Raw genomic sequence first — 19,345 nt, forward strand, 5'->3', positions numbered from 1 at the left:
ACGGGGCACCTGGGTGGCTCAGTTAAGCGTGGAACTTCGGCTCAGGTCCTGATCTTGAGGTTCATGGGTTTGAGCCCCCTGTCGGGCTCTGTGCTGACAGCTCAGAGCCTGGAGCCTGCTTTGGATTCTGTGTCTCCCTCCCTCTCTCTTGCCCCTCCCCCACTCACGCTGTCTCTCCCTCTCAAAACTAAAAAGCAAAACGTCAAAAAAATAATAAAAAGAAGAGACTGACTAATGAAACAATTTTAAATTACGGCTCTGAAGACAATAAGCATTCAGGTCTTTTTCTTATTGCTTTGCAAACTGACTTCCCTGAGCAGCGGGAGGGGGTGGGGCTAGTAAGGGTCATTTTTGGCTTTTGCTCATGCCTCCCTGATCGTGGGAAACTATAAGAACCATAGATATGCATATACACATACACATACACATATACATATACATATACACATACATATATACATGTACGTATACATATAAATATACGTATACATATGCATACACATGGAAACAGCAGGCCCCAAATGACATTGCTTAGACCTAGTCCCAAAAGGGGGCTCAAAACTTAATCTCATTGCATTGTCGACCTCCCCACAAAATGTAGTCTTAGCGGTCAGTAATTTTCTGATGGGTGCCAGTGAGTCGGCCACATGGGCCTCCATATTCAAAGGAAGCCATTGTCTGCGTGATAAGGCCCCTGTTCTTCCCTGTAAGGGAAAGTATCCTTGCCCTTGCCGGGAACAATCCATTTCTTTCACATCACTTTCTGCCCCCCACCCTCCTTCCATTTGTATGGCTCCTGGGGGGGCCCCCTCGACTCGCTAGATGGGCTGCTCCTGGATTCATGAATCATCTCATAAGGCCAATTAGATCTTCAATGTAATTTGGTTGATTTTTTTTTTTAAGTTTATTTATTTTTGAGAGAGATTTTTTTCCAACAATGTTTTTTACATTTGTAGATGATCTCAAATGCACAATTTGGGAGCCGATACCAAAACTTAGATGTCAAGTTTACTTAGCACTTGATGCAAAAGAAGGGTGGTTCGTGACTGGCTGTGGCAGAGAAGTTTGTGCATCTGTAGATAGGTTTCGGTTTGGATCACCCTGGCCAAGCAAGACCCACCCTTGGCCACTGCTGAGACTGAGTCCCTGCGGCTTCTCAGCCCGGTCTTTGCTGGTCCTTGACCCAGCTCCTGACTCTGCCCATCCCCTTTGCAAAGATCTTCTAGCAAACTCCAGCAGACTACCTGTTCTCTGCCCCTCGTTGTCTCCACGGGAAATGGGCTACTCCAAAATCCACTCCACACCCCTTCCAAGTGGTGGCTTCCATTCTCAGACTTCACACGCCTCCCAGAGAGTTGGAGTTGGGTCCTCCCTGTACCCCTTCTGGATTGTTCTCTACCCCCTTTGAAGAACACCTTGCCCCATTTTAGGCTCATGCCATCCTTTTATATCACCTTCACTCCCTACTTTGTGTTCTGGCTTCCCCATCACTCTGGAAGAGACAGTCACTTGTTCCCCAATGTCTGGTTCCCCTTCTAGAAATAGAACCCCTGAGTATTTTAGCAGGGGTTGTGACCTCTCATCTGACCAATGAGAGAGAAAACCGTGTATACGACTTCCAAGTGTTCTTAAAGGAAGGGTATATGCTTCTCTTCAGCTATCCTTGCTTCCTGATGTCTAGGTCAAAGGTGTGATGGCCGGAACTCCAGCACCCAGCACCACATTGGGCCACGAGGTAGCTTTTGGAATCGGCATCACGTGGAGCAGAGTAAGAAGATAGGAGACTGGGTCTCGACACTGAAGACTACATGTGAGCCCTGGATGTCTTTTTTTTTTTTTTCAAGTTTATTTATTTGAGAGAGAGAGCAGAGGAGGGGCAGAGAGAGAGAGAGAGAGAGAGAGAGACAAATGATCCGAAGCAAGCTCTGGGCTGACGGCAGAGAGCCAGATGCAGGGCTCGAACTCACGAATTGTGAGCTGAAACCAAGAGTCAGATGCTTGACCGACTGAGCCACTGGGGTGCTTCAAGCCCTAGATGTCATGCTTCTGTCTTGTTTAGCCATATTTGGTTGTTTTCTAACACTTGTAGCCAAACCTTATCCTATGCAACCCTTCCTAATTCCCCCTCATCCTTCAAGGGCATTGGTTCCTGGTTCACATCTTGCTGTCCACCCCAATCCCTTCGGTTATTCTGGATTCATGTCGATGACCATTTAACACTCCGGACCTTTCTCCAATGACTTCGTCCATTCCGCCTTGGCCAACCTTGGGTTTCGTCATCACCCAGATCTGCCACACTGGTTCCACTCTTGCTTATTCAAGCTCCCTGCCTCTGGCCACAGCCTCCCTTCCTCGCATCTCGTTTCTTTGTTTCATTTTTAATTTTTTTAATGTTTATTTATTTTGAGGGAGAGAGAGAGAGCAAGCTGGGGAGGGGCAGAGAGAGAGAGAGAGAGAGAATCCCCAAGCAGGCTCGGAGCTGTCAGCACAGAGCCCAACTTGGGGCTCGAACCCACGAACTGTGAGATCATGACCTGAGCCGAAGTCGGACGCTTAGCTGACTGAGCCACCCAGGTGCCCCTCAGCTCTCGTTTCTTCATCTTCGGTACTCTGAGATCTTGAAATCATCAGGACCTCCACCTCAATAACCTTCCCCCCAAGCCACTTCCTTCTTCCCCTCTCATCCAACCTCCAGGCATAACCTGTCCAGTGTCCTTTAACTTGACCGAGTATCTTTTCGTCATTCCCATGTGACAAAATCCCAACCATCAGCTATCTCATAAATTCATCATTATCCCCTTATGGGGGGAACAAAATGGGAATTAGAGATCAAAGGCGGTAAGAGAAGGCCCTCCAGTCGGGCAATGATAATATACCATGAACCGAAGGGGATGATGACAGCTCTCCACACCTGAGGTCTACAAAAAAGCCACCTATAAGGGTTCCTGGCTGGCTCAGTTGGTAGAGCGTGTGACTCTTGACCTCCAGGTTGTGGGTTCAAGCCCCACGTTGGGGGCAGAGATTACTTAAAGATCTTTTTAAAAAATCTATAGCAACATCTAAAGCTAATAATCAAGTCCTGTCCTTTTTTGGGGTTCCGCCAGTCAACAACTCTCTGATGAAACCCTCTGTTAGACACCGGAAGCTCCACACACCCAAGTCACTGTTGTAATCTATTTTTCTGTGTGCTCCTTCGATCAAAAATCTGTCTCCACCGTGGAGTGTAAGCTCCACGAGAATGAGAACTCCGTCTTTGCTCTCCCCTGGATCCGACCACCTGGAAACGTACCTACCGCCTACTAGGTGCTCAATCACTATATGCGGAATGAATTAATAAATGTGAATGTTAAAATTAGGAAAGGTTGATACACTTTTTTTTTTTTTTTTAAGAGAAGAGCAAATTTAGTGAATCTGGCTTGGCTTTTCAGGTCCTCTCAAGGATTTCCCTTTTTTACTTCATCTCTCCAGTCATTCAGAGTGGCAACTTCTTGTCATCACATTAAATGAGGGACACTGTGTGTGTGTGTGTGTGTGTGTGTGTGTGTGTGTGTTCAGGTGGGATGGAAGACACGAGAACCCTTAAGTCTTACTGTTTTCCCAATTTTTAAAAACATTTCTTAATGTTTATTTTTGAGAGAGAGAGAGAGAGAGAGAGAGAGAGACAGAGTGCGAGCAGGGGAGAGGTAGAGAGAGAGGGAGACACAGAATTGGAAGCAGGCTCTGAGCTGTCAGCACAGAGCCAGATGCAGGGCTCGAACCCACGGACCGCATGATGATGACCTGAGCCGAAGTCAGAAGCTTAACCAACTGAGCCCCACAGGTGCCCCATCTGGTTTCCCAGTTTAATACCTGCCTGGCAGCCAACAGGATCCAGGGGGCGGGCAAACCTGTTTCCCTACCACCTGCGGTATTCGAGACGCTGGGGCGGAAATCAAATCAATTTCAGCCTGTCATTGGATATGTGGGGGCAGCACACAGCCAGATGGTGGAGGGCCAGGTACTGCTGGGGTGGGGCTTGGGTTGGAGTCCCGTCTCTGGCTTCAGGAAGGACCTTCCTGTGTGAGCAGCCCACTGGGAGTACTGGCCACTGTGAGTCAGTCCCCCACCCCCCAGAAGGGGTGGGTGTGTGCGGCTTCGCCTGTCCTGTGGCCACAAAATTCGGCCCAAGCTTTCAGGCTCAGGGAGGGATTCCCCGGAGTGGCTGAGGCCTGAGGGAGGACTAACCTTGTTACAGGAAAGCTCGGGGCGGGGGGGGGGGGGGGGGGTGGAGACTTGACTCGCAAAGATGGTGATGTAAGGACTTGAACGAAGGGGTGTCTGGAGTATTAAGTGGGAGAGAGGACAGGCCTGGGGAAAGACCTAACAAGTATATTAGGGAACCTGGAATTTCTCCAGAGAGCAACAGGGAATCTCTAGAAGGGGTCTGTTTCGGGGTAGAGATGGGACTACCACTAGGGCTGCAGGGGAGGAAGACAGAGGAGGGTGTGTGTGGTGGGGGGTTCCGGGGAAGAAGGCGTGGCACTCTCCAGGCAGGAAATGCTGGCCCAGACTGGAGATGGAGAGAAATGGAAGGGTTCCAGGGACACTAGGAGGCAGGACTCACCAGGAACTGGATGTGAGGGGAGGAGGAGAGCGTGGGGGGGGGGGGGCCAATGGTGGAGCCCAGACTTCTTGCTTGGACCGGCTCCATGATAATATCATTAACCGTGATAGGAACACTGGAGAGGGGGCACGCTTGGGTCAAGAGGCTGTGCTGTGCTCAGGACGCACCGACGGAGGTATCCAGTGGGCGGCCAGGACACATCTGGGATGGAGGTGAGGATCTGGGAGGCCCTGATGTACTTACGGAAAAGGTTATCCAGAAGGACCCATGACTCACTCTGAGGCTGTGTGCCGTCCGCTAGCTCCGGGCAGAGGGTCCTCAGGAAGAAACGTCACTGAGCCCTGGCACATGGTACTGTCGCCTCCGTGTGACTGGCTACGGACAACCCACGGTGACAAGGAGGAATGGCAGAATCATAGGCACCTGCACTCCACCGTTGGGAGCTGGAGGAAAGGATGCTGTCTCTTCCTGGCCCCACAGCCAAACCCTTCGGTGCCCGTGCCCTATTTCTGTCATCGGTGTAGCCATTCTTCTCGGCCAGGCCTCCATCTTGGACACTGATCTCCATGTTTCCTTCCACCTGGGATCACCCAGGTCATGGCTTCCCTTGCTCATGGCTTATCTGGTGCCGTCTCTTCCTCTCCCTTCTCTACCAGCGCAGAACAGACCCTCATCACCCTGAACTTGGGATATCACACTGACCTCTTATTCTATGTCACCCTAACTGGTCCAACACCAACTGGAAGGTGGCATCAGGTGCTACATGTTATAGATTGTTTTCCACAAGACCACCTTCACTTCAGATGCCAACTATAAATCTCCTGGGTCCCCAAGTCACCCACATTTCTGGCCAAGTGGTTATAAATTCCAGGCTTCCTGCAATGCCCACAGGTTCGATATTTCACTGGAATGACTCACAGAACTCAGGGAAGTGCTCTACTTAGGACTGCTGTTTCACTGCAAGGGTCTGGAAGGGTCCTAGAAGCAGACCTTCTAAGCCCATTCCCCCAGGGGACAAGGGGTATCGCCCTCCTGGCACATCGGTGTGTTTACCATCCAAGAACGTCTCCCTGAGCCTCAGTGTCCAGAGTTTTTACTGGGGCTTGGGGTCTGATTGGGCTGATATCAAGTGGCTCGAACATGGTTGGTCTCTACAGTGTGGCCTACGCTCATCCTGACTCTTCCCTTTGCATAAACCATGTAGTCGTCCCATTAGTGCAAGCTAGCAGGGCCCGCCATGAGTAACCAGGAACCCCCGTCACTTGGAAGATCCCAAGGATTTAGTTTCCCTCTCAGGAATTAAGAAGGAAGGCCAGTCGAGTTCTTTATCTTATGACATCTCTTGACTGGTTTTAACTGGTAAATAACTGCTTGTCTCTTAAGCAATATCCATTCGATAAATATTTATGGACCAGGCCCCGTACAACTCAGTGGGAAGCTAAAGGTGAAAGATGGGTACGGTTGGGGCGTCTGGGTGGCTCAGTCGGTTAAGTGTCTGACTCTTGGCTTTGGCTCAGGTCATGATCTCACAGTTTGTGGGTTTGAGCCCCATGTGGGGCCCCACATGGCTGGGGATTCTTTCTCTGCCTCTACTCCTCTCCCCCGCTTGTGGTCTCTCAATCTCTCTCTCTCTTAAAACAAAACAAAACACAACAAAACAACAGAAACCTCCTGGTGCTTAGAATCTACTGAAGATTAGAGCATTACAGTACAGTGAGTATCTACAGTGGGGACAAGGAAGTCAAGCATCACAGGAGCCCTCTGAAGGATCAGTGAACCCTGACAATGAGTTAGCCAGGGAAGAGAGGGAGAAAGTTCTAGGCAGAAGGCACATGTGTAAAAGCACTAAGGCATGAAAGAGAATGACTCAGCCAAAGGGCTAAAGGAAGTTCAGAGTACCTTGCATATAGAGCATGAGGGGAGAAGGGGGAGATAGAGGGCTGGAAAGGTCCGTGGGGCATGGGGGGGGGGGGTCTGGGTGACAGCTATAGAATCATCCCCAATACAAGGGTACATGGTCTTCCTCAAACACTGCCTTCACGATGCCAGGTCTTTGGTTAGAAATCTCCCAGGGCTACCACTGGCTGCCCCAGGACCGTGGGCACCTCTCCGAGGCAGCTTCAACCGGGAAGTGAGGGCACTAATGTCTATAACCTTACGGGATGGAGACTGTTCACCCCAGCTCTCTCGCTCCGCTGGGGGCTCAGAAAGTGACACCGTGTTTCACACATTTTTGGATTTTTTTCTCAGAGCCTAGTCCACGGCCATGGCACGTACTTCATAGCCCGGTTTGTCTTTTCCTCTTTTTATTTAAAAAAATTTTTTGGGGGCGCCTGGGTGGCGCAGTCGGTTAAGCGTCCGACTTCAGCCAGGTCACGATCTCGCGGTCCGTGAGTTCGAGCCCCGCGTCGGGCTCTGGGCTGATGGCTCAGAGCCTGGAGCCTGTTTCAGATTCTGTGTCGTCTCCCTCTCTCTCTGCCCCTCCCCCATTCATGCTCTGTCTCTCTCTGTCCCAAAAATAAATAAATGTTGAAAAAAAATTTTGAAAAAAAAAAAAATAATAAAAATAAAAAATAAAAAAAAATTTTTTTTTAAGTTTTATTTAAGTAATGTCTCCACCCACCCTGGGGCTGGAATTCACAACCCTGAGATGGAGAGTCGCACGAGAGCTAGCCAGGCGCCCCCACAGCTGGGTTCCTTATGCTCCGATCAATCAACTTGGATGGGGAAAGAAGTATGCTTATTTCCAATGACCAACCGGAAACGCTTGTTATGCATTTATGCTTATTTCCGATTGAAATTCAGCAGCTCCTACAGTTGTGACTGTAGATACCACAGTAGCAGGAACAGTACCAGAGGCTCTGTCACAATGGCGGCTGCAGATACCGTCACATTACGGGGGTTGCTGATCTCTTGAGGTACAATGTATGTGCATTGCCAGTTTGACGTCACACTTTCCAGACCTGCTGTTAGATCTTGTGAACGTGATATCAGAGAAGCACATCTTGACTCTAACAAGAATCTGGGGGCTTGGGGGCGCCTGGCTGGCTCAGTTGGTTAAGCATCTGACTCTTGATCTCAGCTCAGGTCATCATCTCACGGTTCGTGGCATGGAGACCCGCGTTGGGCTCTGCGCTGACAGCGTGGGGCCTGCTTGGGATTCTCTTTCCCACTCTCTCTGCCTCTCCTCTGCTTGCAAGCACGCTCTCTCTCTCTCTCTCTCAAAATAAATAAACTTTAAAACAAATCTGGGGTTTTCATTTTGATTATTATATTTACATAGTTTCATTTCCTTTGTAGTCATACATAGTTTACTTTATGAATTTGAAAACATTTTCCTGAGTAGGGGTCCATGGGCCTCACCAAACGGCCAAGGGGACACACGGTAGGAAAAAAAAAAGGTAAAAAACCTGTGCTTAATAGAAGTATATATGTCACCCTCATTCTTCCTAAAATTGATGTTTGACTTTGGATACTGAGGTCATCTCTCTGGTCCAAGTCCATCACTTCCAATCCCTGGTGCCCTCAAAGGTGCTCTGGGACACCTGTCCCCAAAGAAACAGCTGTATCAAGTGCATGCAGGGCATCACCTAAGGGAACATCCTAGGGGTACGGAATCCATCAGTTGCAGATCTCTTTCAACCAGTGAGCTGAGAGCCGGACAAACCCTCACACACACCCTCCCTTGGGCCACCTGGGTCTGTGACTCGTCCCATGATACCCTTCATCCTAGCGACGGCCAGCTGGACCAGGGATTTCACTCGTGTCTGGCTAGTGGCCTGGGAGGTGGCCAAGCACGAGGGCTTGCCAAACAGGTACTTTCCAGTTGGATGACCCAGTTAGTTTCTGTCTCTTGGGAGACTGCACTTGAACATGCAAGGGGTCAGCAGTTGGGAGGGCCAGAGGAAGTGACCGGCACAAAGACAGAGGTAAACGGTGAGAGAAGGGAAACAAAGTCCAAGGTGGAGCTTGCCAAGTGAGGGTGGGGGTCTGGCCCCGTGCCTGTGTCACTTCATGAAGGTCTGCCTCTCACCACTTGCAAGAGCGGACCTAACCTGAGCCCTCAGAGAATTGTGGCGGGCCAGGAATCCCCAGTCTCACACAAGGCTCACAGCACAGCATGACTCCTGGCATGCCAGAGACCCAAATAGATGAAGTGGAGGGCTTTCTCCTCAGTCTCCCTAATCCTGGCTCAGTAGGCCCCCACCCCCTGTGCCCAGTGCCAGGGCCCCGTTAACCTCTTTGTCCTTGAAATCCCCTTTCCAAGGGTTCCCTATCTGCTTGACTGCTCACAAAGCAGTTACAGCTGGTACTGCGCAGGTGGGGTTGGGCTGGGGGTGGGGGGAGGTGGCAGGCAGAGATGGGGAGGGAGGGACCAAGAGGTCTGCCACTCCCCACCTGACAGAGGCCACATGGAGTAGACCTCTGGGATCTGGCCCCCTTGGTTTCCCTTGCCCAAGCTCCTTCTCTCCCTCTGGGGTCTGTAACACTCCCCTCCTCTCTAGAATTCCTCATGGATCAAACCTAGTCCACTCTCCTTGCCCAGAAACAGATCCAGAGATGCCGCTACGTCCATAGCTCTTTTAATCCTAACGTTTTAGAGATGAGGACGTGAGGCTGAGAGAAGTCTGATGCTAGCAGTCAGAAGAGACCAGGCCAAGCTTCTTTGGATGCTCTATAAAGACCCTGCACAAGGCAGCCTCTCCAGCGTCACTGTTCACAGCTGCCCGCTACCCGTTCCTCACCGCACCCTTGCCAAACTGATATGCTAGCCTCTCCCAAAATATGCCGTTTCATCTCCAAGTCTTGGCTCCTGATGATGCCCTGGCTAAAACACCCCTAGGATGCCCTAGTGAATTTTGGGTCAACGTGTACTCCACGGGATCGGGTCTTAATTGCCTCTGTACCCTCCAGCTTTGGTAAGGGGCCAAAAATGAGGTGTCCCCTGACCCCAATGCCACTAGATTATTAGGGTCCATAGTATGGTCCCACTTGGAACCCCGTGGGTGGGGTTTATTGAATCATTTAACAATACATAATGGGTCTATTATGTTCTAAACACTGCCCGGTGCTGGGGATCAAACATGAATGGAGACACTAGCTGGCAGGGTACCACTGAGCAGACACTTTAAGAACATTCTAAAAATCTATAAAAGAGAAACAACAGAGGGTTTAATCCGTGTTTTCCTCCAGGTGCGTGTTGGGGCGGCCACCCTCCCCACTCCCCACCGCGTTCTCAAGGCAAGATTTGAGAGGGATTAAGCATTATAATCCCCGGGTTGGGTCTCGCGTCCAGGAAAGCATGAGGCCTGAATCCTAACCAGGCCCCACACCTGGCCCCACTGTATCCCTAATTCCCCGCATCCGGGAATTAGCGGTCTGGTTTGCAGCTCGCTGCCATCAAGGGGCCCCAAAGAGGGAGTTGCGAGACCCTCAAACTATTCTCCCTGGACTCAGGAGACCCCATCTAGACGCCGGTCCCTGGCACGAGCAAGGGTCCCTAACGAGGGTCTCAGGCGACAATCTTAGGAGGTGCAACCCTTTTTAAAAGAGGAGACGGTCCCTCTCTCTCTGCCCCTCCCCCGTTCATGCTCTGTCTCTCTCTGTCCCAAAAATAAATAAACGTTGAAAAAAAAAAAAATGGGGCGCCTGGGTGGCGCAGTCGGTTAAGCGTCCGACTTCAGCCAGGTCACGATCTCGCGGTCCGTGAGTTCGAGCCCCGCGTCAGGCTCTGGGCTGATGGCTCAGAGCCTGGAGCCTGTTTCCGATTCTGTGTCTCCCTCTCTCTCTGCCCCTCCCCCGTTCATGCTCTGTCTCTCTCTGTCCCAAAAATAAATAAACGTTGGAAAAAAAAAAAAAAAAAGAGGAGACGGGTGGGCGCGAGCTCGGGAGCAGGCGGGCATCATTATTCCCAAACCGAGATCAGAGCTCTCGGCAGACGCCGGGGTCGGGGGTGGGGGACCCCCGGGGGAGCGTGGCTTCCGGGATCCGCCCCGCCGGGCACCGCCCCGAAGACGCAGGCGCCGATTGGCCAACGCGACCGCGGGGCGGGACCAAACGCTAAAGGGGCGGGACTAGGGTGGCCCGGAGACTGCCGGGGCGGCGGCGAAACGCCGGAGGGGAAGCGGCGGGGCCGCACGTGGGTTTTTCGTGCATCTCTGTAATGCCCGAACCTAGTCCCAGGCGCATGGAGCCCACGCGAGACTATCCGCTGTTTGGGGGGGCCTTCTCCGCCACTCTCCCCCCCGGGGCCATCGACGTGAGGTGAGAAGGCGCGGGCACCGCTGGCCGACAGGGTGGGATGCGGGGAGCGGCGGGGGTCACCCCGGGGGTCTGCCTCGCCTCTCTCCAGCGATCTCCGGCCCGTCCCGAACAACCAGGAAGTCTTCTGCCACCGCGTGACGGACCAGAGCCTGATCGTGGAACTTCTGGAGCAGCAGGCCCACGTGCAGGGAGAGGAGGCTGCGCGGTGAGGGAGGCGGCGCCCGCGCGGCTGGCCAATGGGAGGGCCGGAGCTGGAGGAGTGGGCGGGGCCTGCGGCTGGACGTCTAATCGGGGCAATGAGAACTCCAAGGGCAACACTTTATCACCGGAAGCGAGCGAAGCTCAAAGGACTCAAAGATGCTGGGGGGGAGGGGAGGAGCGGTGAGAGATGCCCCTGCCTGACCCTGCTCCCCCTACTCTAGATACCACTTTGAGGACGTTTGCGGGGCGCAGGAGGCTAGGGCTGTGCAAGTGGAAACTGTGCAGCCCCTCTTTTTGGAGAACCTGGCCCTGAGGGGCTGCTGTCAAGAAGCCTGGGTCCTCTCTGGCAAGCAGCAGGTGGCTAAGGAAAACCAGCAGGTGAGGGCAGGGAATGTGAGATTCCTGGAGGGGTGAAGGGAGTGGCCCCGGCGGGGGAGGGGTGAGGGGGTGGGGTCGGGTAAGCATCCTGACCCTGATCCCTTTAGGTAGCAAAGGACGTGACGGTGCACCAGGCCTTGCTGCGGCTGCCCCAGCACCAGACTGATGTCCTGCTCACCTTCAGTCAGCCCCCGTAAGGAGGACAGATAGGACACATGGCTCATGGCTCGGTCCCCAGGAGGATCTGCTGGGAGGGGAGGAGCAGGGAGACTGGCTGGTGGGGTTCTCCTGGAAACAGGAGGTGGGAACCTCCAAACCCAAGGCCTGGATGATGTTCTCTCTCCATCTGTTCCCCCACCCTCAAGCCCTGACAACAGGCCATTTCTTAGCCCTGAAAATCTGTCACTTCTGCCCTGGAGCCTGGGTGACTTTGAACAGCTGGTGACCAGTCTGACCCTTCACCATCCCGGCATCTTTGGTCCCCAGTAAAGATCCTGAAGTACCGCGTGACGCTGCTGAAGCACGTGGGGGCCCTGTTCTGCAAGGGGAGCGAGGGTTTGGAGATATTCCCCTAATTCCTTCCCTGTGCATAAACATAAGACACCTCCTGTCTGCAGAAATAAACTTGCTTTATACCCAAGATAATCTCTGTGCCATTGCATCTAACAAGACACCTGGCCCCCCCCCCCCCCCGCCGGGTTCCCTTTGGTCTTGGAGTGGGGAGTGTAAAGTTTGTGCATCAGAGCAGAAGGGACCCAAGGCTGCCCAAATAAAAGGAGGAAATACTTTGGAGTGACCGGTTCAGCCCTGAGAGAGGGGTATGAAGTGTCCAGGGGGACGGGTAGGGAAGGTTTAAAGAAAGTGACACCCAAGAAAGGGAGGGAAACTATCCCTTGTAGTGATTCAACCCTGAGAAGACAGTTAGGGAGTGGCGTAGGCGGTTCCCTTTGGATGGACGAAAAGATCCGCTGGTCAGAAGTCACGAGAATACAATAGTGGAGGCAGAAGTGTCTAAGGAGTGCCGATGTGGTGGTGTGGGAAGGACTGGCTGTTATTTGGTGTACGTGTGGTAGAGGGTGCGTAACTGGTCCCAGAAGAAGAGGGAAAGGATGGTGTGGGGGCCAAGGCGGAAGTAGGAGGCACCTATACCCTTGTACATGCCAAAAATGCCCTCTGTCCGAGCGGTCTGCCGCAGAGCATCCAGCATCCCCCGGTACATGAGGCCCTGAGAGCAGGTTGGAGAGGGAGGGAGAGCACAGGGAAGGGGTCTGTCAGAGCCCACCAGGGGGCCTCTCCTCGGCAGGCTGCCTTTCTGGCTGTCCCACCTGCCCCCACGATCTGCCTTCGCCCACCCCCTGGCTCTCCCTGCCTGCCGACACTCCAGAGCACTCCCTTACCTTGCCCTGAGAGTCCGTGGGCTGGTTGTAGAGCCTCGTGCTGACCACATCAAACGGCGTCATGGCCAGGACCACCGCAATGCCACTCACCATGGCAGCTGCCAGAGCCACTTTCCAGCTCTGGGGAGGAAGTACCTAAGAGTGGAGGGAGGGAGAGTTTTGTCAGCCAATCAATCGAGGCCTAGGGAAGGATAGGCCCCGTCCTGGGGACACAGGAGAGAGCTGGTAACTCGGGAAGCTCCCATGCCACCAGTTGTAATACAGCGTGATGACACTTGGAAGGAGGAAGGGCAGGCTGCTTGGGGACTCAGAGACGACTTCTGCGAGGTAAGCGAGGTAAGCGACAAGAGGACTGTGGGAAGGGTGTCAAGAGTCAGTGAGCGCCAAGCCCTCCTGCTGTTCCCTTGTTCCCTCACACTGAATGTTAGCACTGTCCCCTCTGGGGGGGGGGGGGCCCTTCAGCTTGCCCTTCCCCCCTGCCCACGTTCCCGGGGTGGCCCCACCCCTTTCCCAGGCAGTACCTCCCACTGCGTGATGAGGTCCTTGGTGGATGAGAAGGTGCACAGCTGGGTGGAGGAACCGATGATAACTCGGGGCAGGCCGCCCAGGGCCCCACGCCACAACCCCACCAGACCATGTTTCTGGCCAATCTCGCTTAGCGCCTGAAACATGCCCTGGCAGGGGGAAGACCACGGGGGCGGGCTTCAGTCCCCCCAGCGTCAGGGGCTGCCACCTAACACTGCCAGGGAGGGGTCCTTAACAGGCACCCGGTGTCTGGACAACCAGCTCCGTGTGGACTTAAGAGTCGGCATGTGGCCCCTTCAGGGATCTGCCACCCCCCGTGGTTCCTTTCTTCATCACCCCAGAATAGGGGCAGGAAGCAAGGGAGGACATGAGCAGCTCAGGAGAATGGGATGGGAGAAACAGGTGCAGAGACGTGGAGGAAGTGGGGACCATGTGGGAAAGAGGGTCTGGGCAGACTCCAGGGACGCAGTGGGGCTGAGCTGGTGGACCAGGCAGAGCCGGGGCTGGGTTGCAGTTGTCGGGGGCAGGCAGAGAGCTGGGGGGCAAGGGGCGCAGGGGGCAAGGAGCCAGCGGGGCTGGAAAACCCTCACCTGATGCTTATACTGGTGCCCTACCGCAATTTCCGAGGCTGCTTGTGCCTGTAGGTGTGTCTTCACCTGGGGACGAGAGAGTATCACAGCCTCCAGCCCGGGGGCCACCCTCCCACCCCAAAGACCCGAACGCCTGACCCCCTCACACTTCCTCTGGGGTGTTCGGCAAGGTATATCCTTTTAATCTGATAGTTATTGTGGTTCCCACTTAACAAATCGGTCATGAGACTCTGTGTCCCTTGGCTCCAGTCCCAGGGGATGGATCTCTTAGCACGGAGAAGACACCCCACCCCCTCTACATCCTCCTTCCCTTGGGGAGGCAGGGTGGGGGATGGGGAGGTTGGAGAAAGGCAACATTTCCTAAGACTGTTCCCGTATGGCAACACTCTGGTGTTCGGCCTCTCGTGCCAGCTCTTATTCTCAGACTGGATCTCCGGCCACCACTGTGAACCAGCCTGCCCATCGAACTGGGGCAGGTTGTGAGGGGTCATCTGTAAAACTTGCTCTCTGGCCCCCAAACCCCACGGGGGCATGTGGAGGCTGATTTTTGAAGGGGTCACTGTCCCTGAATCTCATACCCTGAGAGCGAGACCAGACAGACTGCCTCTCTTACAGAACTGACTGCCTCCCAGGATCTTCCAAGAGGAGCCCTAAGCAAGGCCTAATCCTAGCAATAAGCAGCTGTGTGACCTTGAGCTGGTCACTTCCCCTCTCTGGGCCTCAGGCTATTGACCCTTCATCTATTCCAGAAAACTCAAAGGAGAACACTGCGGGATTCTAATTCTGTGATGCCCGGGACTTTCCTTGATCCCCTACACCCGCTGATGTATGGTGCTCAAATTCCCCATCATCCCCTGCACGAACCCACTTCCAAGCTCAGTATCAGCTTGTGCAGGCCCGGGCCCACCCGACACCAAGTGTCTGCCTGAAGGCCCCAGGCAAGATCCTTCTTCTCACCATGTAGATGGGGCTCCCCAAGTAGGCTCCCATGACCCCAGCCAGGGCCCCAGCTGCTGCGCTTCGTGGAGGGCTGAGGGTGCCTTCGGCAGTGTGCAGGTAGCCCCCAGCCTCAGCCAGCCCGTAGGTGCCCAAGCGGATGCCATTCATCAGGAACTGGTATAAGAGGGCGGGGGCCAGTCCCTTCTGCAAGGCAGCCAGGCCGTCCACCCTGCCGATGGTGATGAAGGCGTGGAAGACGTTTCGGTAGTGCCGCTGGTAGGTGCCCGGGGCCTGCAATTCTCCCTGCAGCTGCATCCTGGTCTTTACCACTTCCAGGGGGTTGGTGAACAGACAGGCCCCGCAGGCTGCCAGGCCGCTCATCAAGAAGTCCATGGTGGGGTAGCAGTAACAGGAAGTGGCCCGGGAGTAAAAAAGTAAAACTGAGCTTCAGAAACGGGGGGGGGGGGGGGTCAGAAATCAGGGGGAGGGCCTCAGTCTTAGCAGTCCGGGCTGCAGGAGATAGGAATTGAGAGGTCTGGAGCGGAGACTGTTAGGGTCAAATGTCAAGAGGTCAAGGGTTAGCTGGAATTTGGGAGTCAGGAGCTGGCAAAGAGAGAAGAAAAAGGAGTTTAGGAGAGCCTGGTGAGAAGGTTATGGCAGGGCTCTGTCGGTCAAGGATTTGAGGCCAAGGAAGGGCGGAAGTCAGGAGGATGGCAGGTGGAATGATGAGGATGGTCGGCTACGGGGGCCCAGGAGCAGGGGAGGGAAATGCGGATTCGGGAGATGGGAGCCGGGAGGAAGGAAAAAGAAAAACAGCAGGTTACGGAGGAAAAGGATCCTGGAGAAGATCGGTGGCGTCCCGGGGAAGGCAACGGGATCGATCTGTATCGGGGAAGCAAGTCGGGACTCCAGCCCGGGATAAGCGTCCCCGGGCAGCTGCCGAAGCCCGCTGCAGCTCCGGCCAGGGGTAGCCAGCGGAGGCCGGGCCGCCACACTCCAGTCACTGGAGCGCGGCGCCCAATCGGGAGCCGGGGAGAGCCGCAGCCGGGAGCGCCAGCCAATCAGCGCCGAGCCGGCTCCGCGGCCAATGGGAGGTGCTCTGGACGACCCGGCCCCCGGAATCCTGGGAGAGGCTGTTGAAATTAACTCTCCCCACGCCGGCGCCGGCGCCGGCGCGGCGGATGGGAAGCTCCGGGAGGGGCGTTGGGGGAGCAGAGCTTGTATCTCCCGCGGGGAGGAGAGGCTGGACCCAGGGCTCCTGGGCTGGGGTTTGGGGCCGCTCCTCTCGCGGGCCGAGGGCGCCCCTCCCTTCGCCTTCTGTCCGGGTCTGTGTCAAACTGTGGATCCGCTCCCTCCTGGGTTCTGGCGCCAGGTGAACCCGGAGGCTGCGGCTACGCCCGCAGGTGCAGATGGGGGGCACACCTGCTGGACCGGATGGATCTCTTGAGGCTGTGGAGAGTATTCGTAGGCTCCAGCGCCGGGGTGTGGTGGCTGCGGGCCCCGAAGGTTGGCGTGGGAGCGCAGTCAACCCTGAGCTCTTGATCCTCGCGGCAATCCAGAGGCGAAGGGCGGACAGGGCAAGGGAGGGGTTAGTTCCCTGGGTTTAGGTTTACACTGTCAGCTGGTGGGGGGGGGGGGAGTAGCCTGGGATCCTGGACCCCTGTCTTTGCTCATGAGTCCGCTGACAGTTAATCACGGGAGAACTGAGGAAAGAGGTTGGGTTAGCTAGCAACCCTGGGAAGGGGTGGAAGGAGAAAGAAGGCTTGGGAGAAAGAAAGCAGGATGGGGGATGTCATCTTGGGGAGGGAGGGAGGGAGGAGGAGGAGGAGGCAGAGGCTGCCTGCCTGTGTGTGAGTGAGGCAGCGACCAGATTTAGACTCAGCGCCTCTGGCGTTCCAGTTTGGGTCCTGTTGTGCACCGGGTCAGTGACCTTAGGCAAGTTACTTAACATTTCAGACCTTCCTTTCTAAACAGGAATGATAATTATCTATTGCACCGACCTGAGTGCAAGTGTTGGACCTGTACTAAGTGCTCAGTTACCAGGTTTCCAGAAAAGCCGGGAGCTGTCAGACTCCTGTGCCCTGTGCCCTCCAGTGTCTTGTTCCCACTGCCCGGAGGAATGTCCCTTCCTTCTTTTGGCGATTCCCAAACCATTCCTCACCTTGACCTTTACTTCTCCTGACACTTGAAGCTTTTTCAAGTTCTCTACTTTCAGCCATTTCCATCTGGCTTTGCTTCTCAAGCATTTACCCACATTTTTCATTTTAACTAGCAATTGTTTACTCCCGGACTCCTTCACCTCCCTGGGAGTTCTTGGATGCCCCAGCCCACCCCTAGACCCTGTCTGAGTCATATCTATCTCACCATTGTACTGCTACCTCATTGAGCAGTTCAGGTGAGGCAGGAGGGGTGGAGGGTAAAGTAGCACAGATAATGGGGCTTCTCAGGAGGAGCTCTGAGTCTTCTGGAAATTTCCAAAGAATGCTCTTAGAGTTCTCCACCTGGTGGATGGGATGAGAATTTTTTTTTTTTAATGTTTTTATTTTTGAGAGAGAGAGAGAGAGACAGAGGCAGAGCATGAGCAGGGGAGGGGCAGAGAGAGGGGGAGACACAGAAGCAGGCTCCAGGCTCAGGCTCTGAGCTGTAAGCACAGAGCCCAACGCGGGGCTTGAATTCACAGAGTGTGAGATCATGACCTGGGCTGAAGTCGGACACTTAACCGACTGAGACACCCAGGAGCTCCGAGAATTAATTATTATTTTAATCCTGGAGTTTACACCAGTGGTTCTCAAAGTGTGGTCCCCAGAGCAGCAGCAGCACCTGGGAATTCACTAGAAATGCAAATTCTCTAGTCTTGCCTTAGACTTCCGGCACCAGGAACTCAGGAGGCGAAGACTGACTGACTACTCCGTTCAACAAGCCCTGTAGGTTATTCTGATGTGTGCTGAAGTTTTAGAACCATTAGTTTGGGCCTTTTGTCTTTAATATCTAGATACCCTAGAGATAGACTACTTTTATAGTATTATTTTTAAAAATACCTTAATTTTTTATTTATTTATTTATTTTTTTTTTTAATTTTTTTTTTCAACGTTTATTTATTTTTTGGGACAGAGAGAGACAGAGCATGAATGGGGGAGGGGCAGAGAGAGAGGGAGACACAGAATCGGAAACAGGCTCCAGGCTCCGAGCCATCAGCCCAGAGCCTGACGCGGGGCTCGAACTCACGGACCGCGAGATCGTGACCTGGCTGAAGTCGGACGCTTAACCGACTGCGCCACCCAGGCGCCCCAAAAATACCTTAATTTTGGGGTGCCTGGGTGGCTCAGTCGGTTAAGCGTCCGACTCTTGGTTTTGGCTCAGGTCATGATCTCACAATTCGTGGGTTCAAGCCCTGCGTTGGGCTCTGTGCTGACAGCTTGGAGCCTGGAGCCTGCTTCCGATTCTGTGTCTCCCTCTCTCTCTGCCCCTCCCCCTCTCATTCTCTGTGTCTCTCTCTCTCAAAAATGAATAAACATTTTTAAAAAGGGGTTTTTTTAATAGCGTAAATTTTAGAAGTGTTAAATTTACAGAAAAGCCGCGGGGCACCTGGAGGGGCTCAGTTGGTTAAGCGTCCGACTTCGGCTCAGGTCACGATCTCACGGTTTGTGAGTTCGAGCCCTGCATCGGGCTCTGTGCTGACAGCTCAGAGCCTGGAGCCTGCTTTGAATTCTGTGTCTCCCTCTATCTCTCTCTGCCTCTCCCTGGCTCACACTGTCTCTCTCTCAAAAAAATAAACATTAAAAAATTTTTTTAAAAACAAATTTACAGAAAAGTTGTAAAAGTTGTAAAGATACTATGAGAGTTCCCATATTACCCCCATCCAGTTTCCCTTGTTATTAACATCTTGTGTTAATATGATATATTGTTGTAATAATGGACTGATATTGACACATTATTATTCATTAGAGTCCATATTTTACTCGGATTTTCTTCATTTTTGCTTCAACTTCTTTTTCTGTTCCAGGACCCCATGCAGGGCACGTACCACATTACACTTCATTGTCATATCTTCTTAGGCTGGAAATCTGTCTTAGCTGTGACAATTTCTCAGATTCTCCTTGTTTTTGATGACCTTGACAGTTTTTTGATGACCTTGACAGTTTTGAGGAGTCCTGTGTTAAGGATTTTGTAGCATGTACTCTGCATTCTCAGGATTGACTGAGGGCTTTTTGTCTCATGATTTTCTTTCTTTCTTTTCTCCCCCTCATGATTGAACTGAGGTCATGGGTTTTTGGGAGGAAGACCACAGAGGTAAATGTCATTCATCACATCATATCAAGGGTGCCACTGGATGCATACTGTCAAAGTGGCTTCTCACTGTGGGTGTTGATCTTTTCTTTTTTTTACATTTATTTATTTTTGAGAGACAGAGAGAGACAGAGCACTAGTCAGGGAGGGCTAGAGAGAGA

General features: G+C 53.3%; 2 protein-coding genes across 3 annotated transcripts; one reads left to right on the plus strand and one right to left on the minus strand.

The window, feature by feature from the left end:
- The first annotated feature begins 10,688 nt into the window (after positions 1 to 10,688).
- Positions 10,689 to 12,086, plus strand: RANGRF (RAN guanine nucleotide release factor). Its single transcript, XM_030296438.1, has 5 exons — positions 10,689 to 10,867; positions 10,956 to 11,072; positions 11,290 to 11,446; positions 11,554 to 11,639; positions 11,812 to 12,086. Exons 1-5 carry the CDS (start codon positions 10,767 to 10,769, stop codon positions 11,933 to 11,935), a joined length of 585 nt encoding a protein of 194 aa, XP_030152298.1. The 5' UTR covers positions 10,689 to 10,766; the 3' UTR covers positions 11,936 to 12,086.
- Positions 12,057 to 15,878, minus strand: SLC25A35 (solute carrier family 25 member 35). Of its 2 annotated transcripts, XM_030296435.1 has the most exons (5): positions 14,916 to 15,878; positions 13,959 to 14,024; positions 13,365 to 13,517; positions 12,844 to 12,978; positions 12,057 to 12,671 (listed from the first exon to the last, which is right to left on the minus strand). In XM_030296435.1, the coding sequence occupies exons 1-5, from the start codon at positions 15,288 to 15,290 to the stop codon at positions 12,498 to 12,500; spliced, it is 903 nt and encodes a 300-aa protein (XP_030152295.1). In that variant the 5' UTR covers positions 15,291 to 15,878; the 3' UTR covers positions 12,057 to 12,497. The 2 variants fall into 2 exon arrangements, with proteins under 2 accessions (XP_030152295.1, XP_030152297.1); XM_030296437.1 differs by lacking the exon at positions 13,365 to 13,517.
- Positions 15,879 to 19,345: the final 3,467 nt, after the last annotated feature.

This window comes from Lynx canadensis, chromosome E1 (genome assembly GCF_007474595.2).
Source record: "Lynx canadensis isolate LIC74 chromosome E1, mLynCan4.pri.v2, whole genome shotgun sequence".
Lineage (NCBI taxonomy): Eukaryota > Metazoa > Chordata > Mammalia > Carnivora > Felidae > Lynx > Lynx canadensis.

Excerpts from the sequence above, each read along its gene's own strand:
- RANGRF (XM_030296438.1), top strand. The coding sequence starts at position 10,767 with ATGCCCGAACCTAGTCCCAGGCGCATGGAGCCCACGCGAGACTATCCG. Across the intron at positions 11,073-11,289 it reads CAGGGAGAGGAGGCTGCGCG|ATACCACTTTGAGGACGTTT; the intron begins GTGAGGGAGGCG and ends CCCCTACTCTAG. Across the intron at positions 11,640-11,811 it reads CTCACCTTCAGTCAGCCCCC|CCCTGACAACAGGCCATTTC; the intron begins GTAAGGAGGACA and ends CCCACCCTCAAG.
- SLC25A35 (XM_030296435.1), bottom strand. The coding sequence starts at position 15,290 with ATGGACTTCTTGATGAGCGGCCTGGCAGCCTGCGGGGCCTGTCTGTTC. Across the intron at positions 12,979-13,364 it reads ACCTCATCACGCAGTGGGAG|GTACTTCCTCCCCAGAGCTG; the intron begins GTACTGCCTGGG and ends CTCCACTCTTAG. Across the intron at positions 12,672-12,843 it reads CCACGGACTCTCAGGGCAAG|GGCCTCATGTACCGGGGGAT; the intron begins GTAAGGGAGTGC and ends ACCTGCTCTCAG.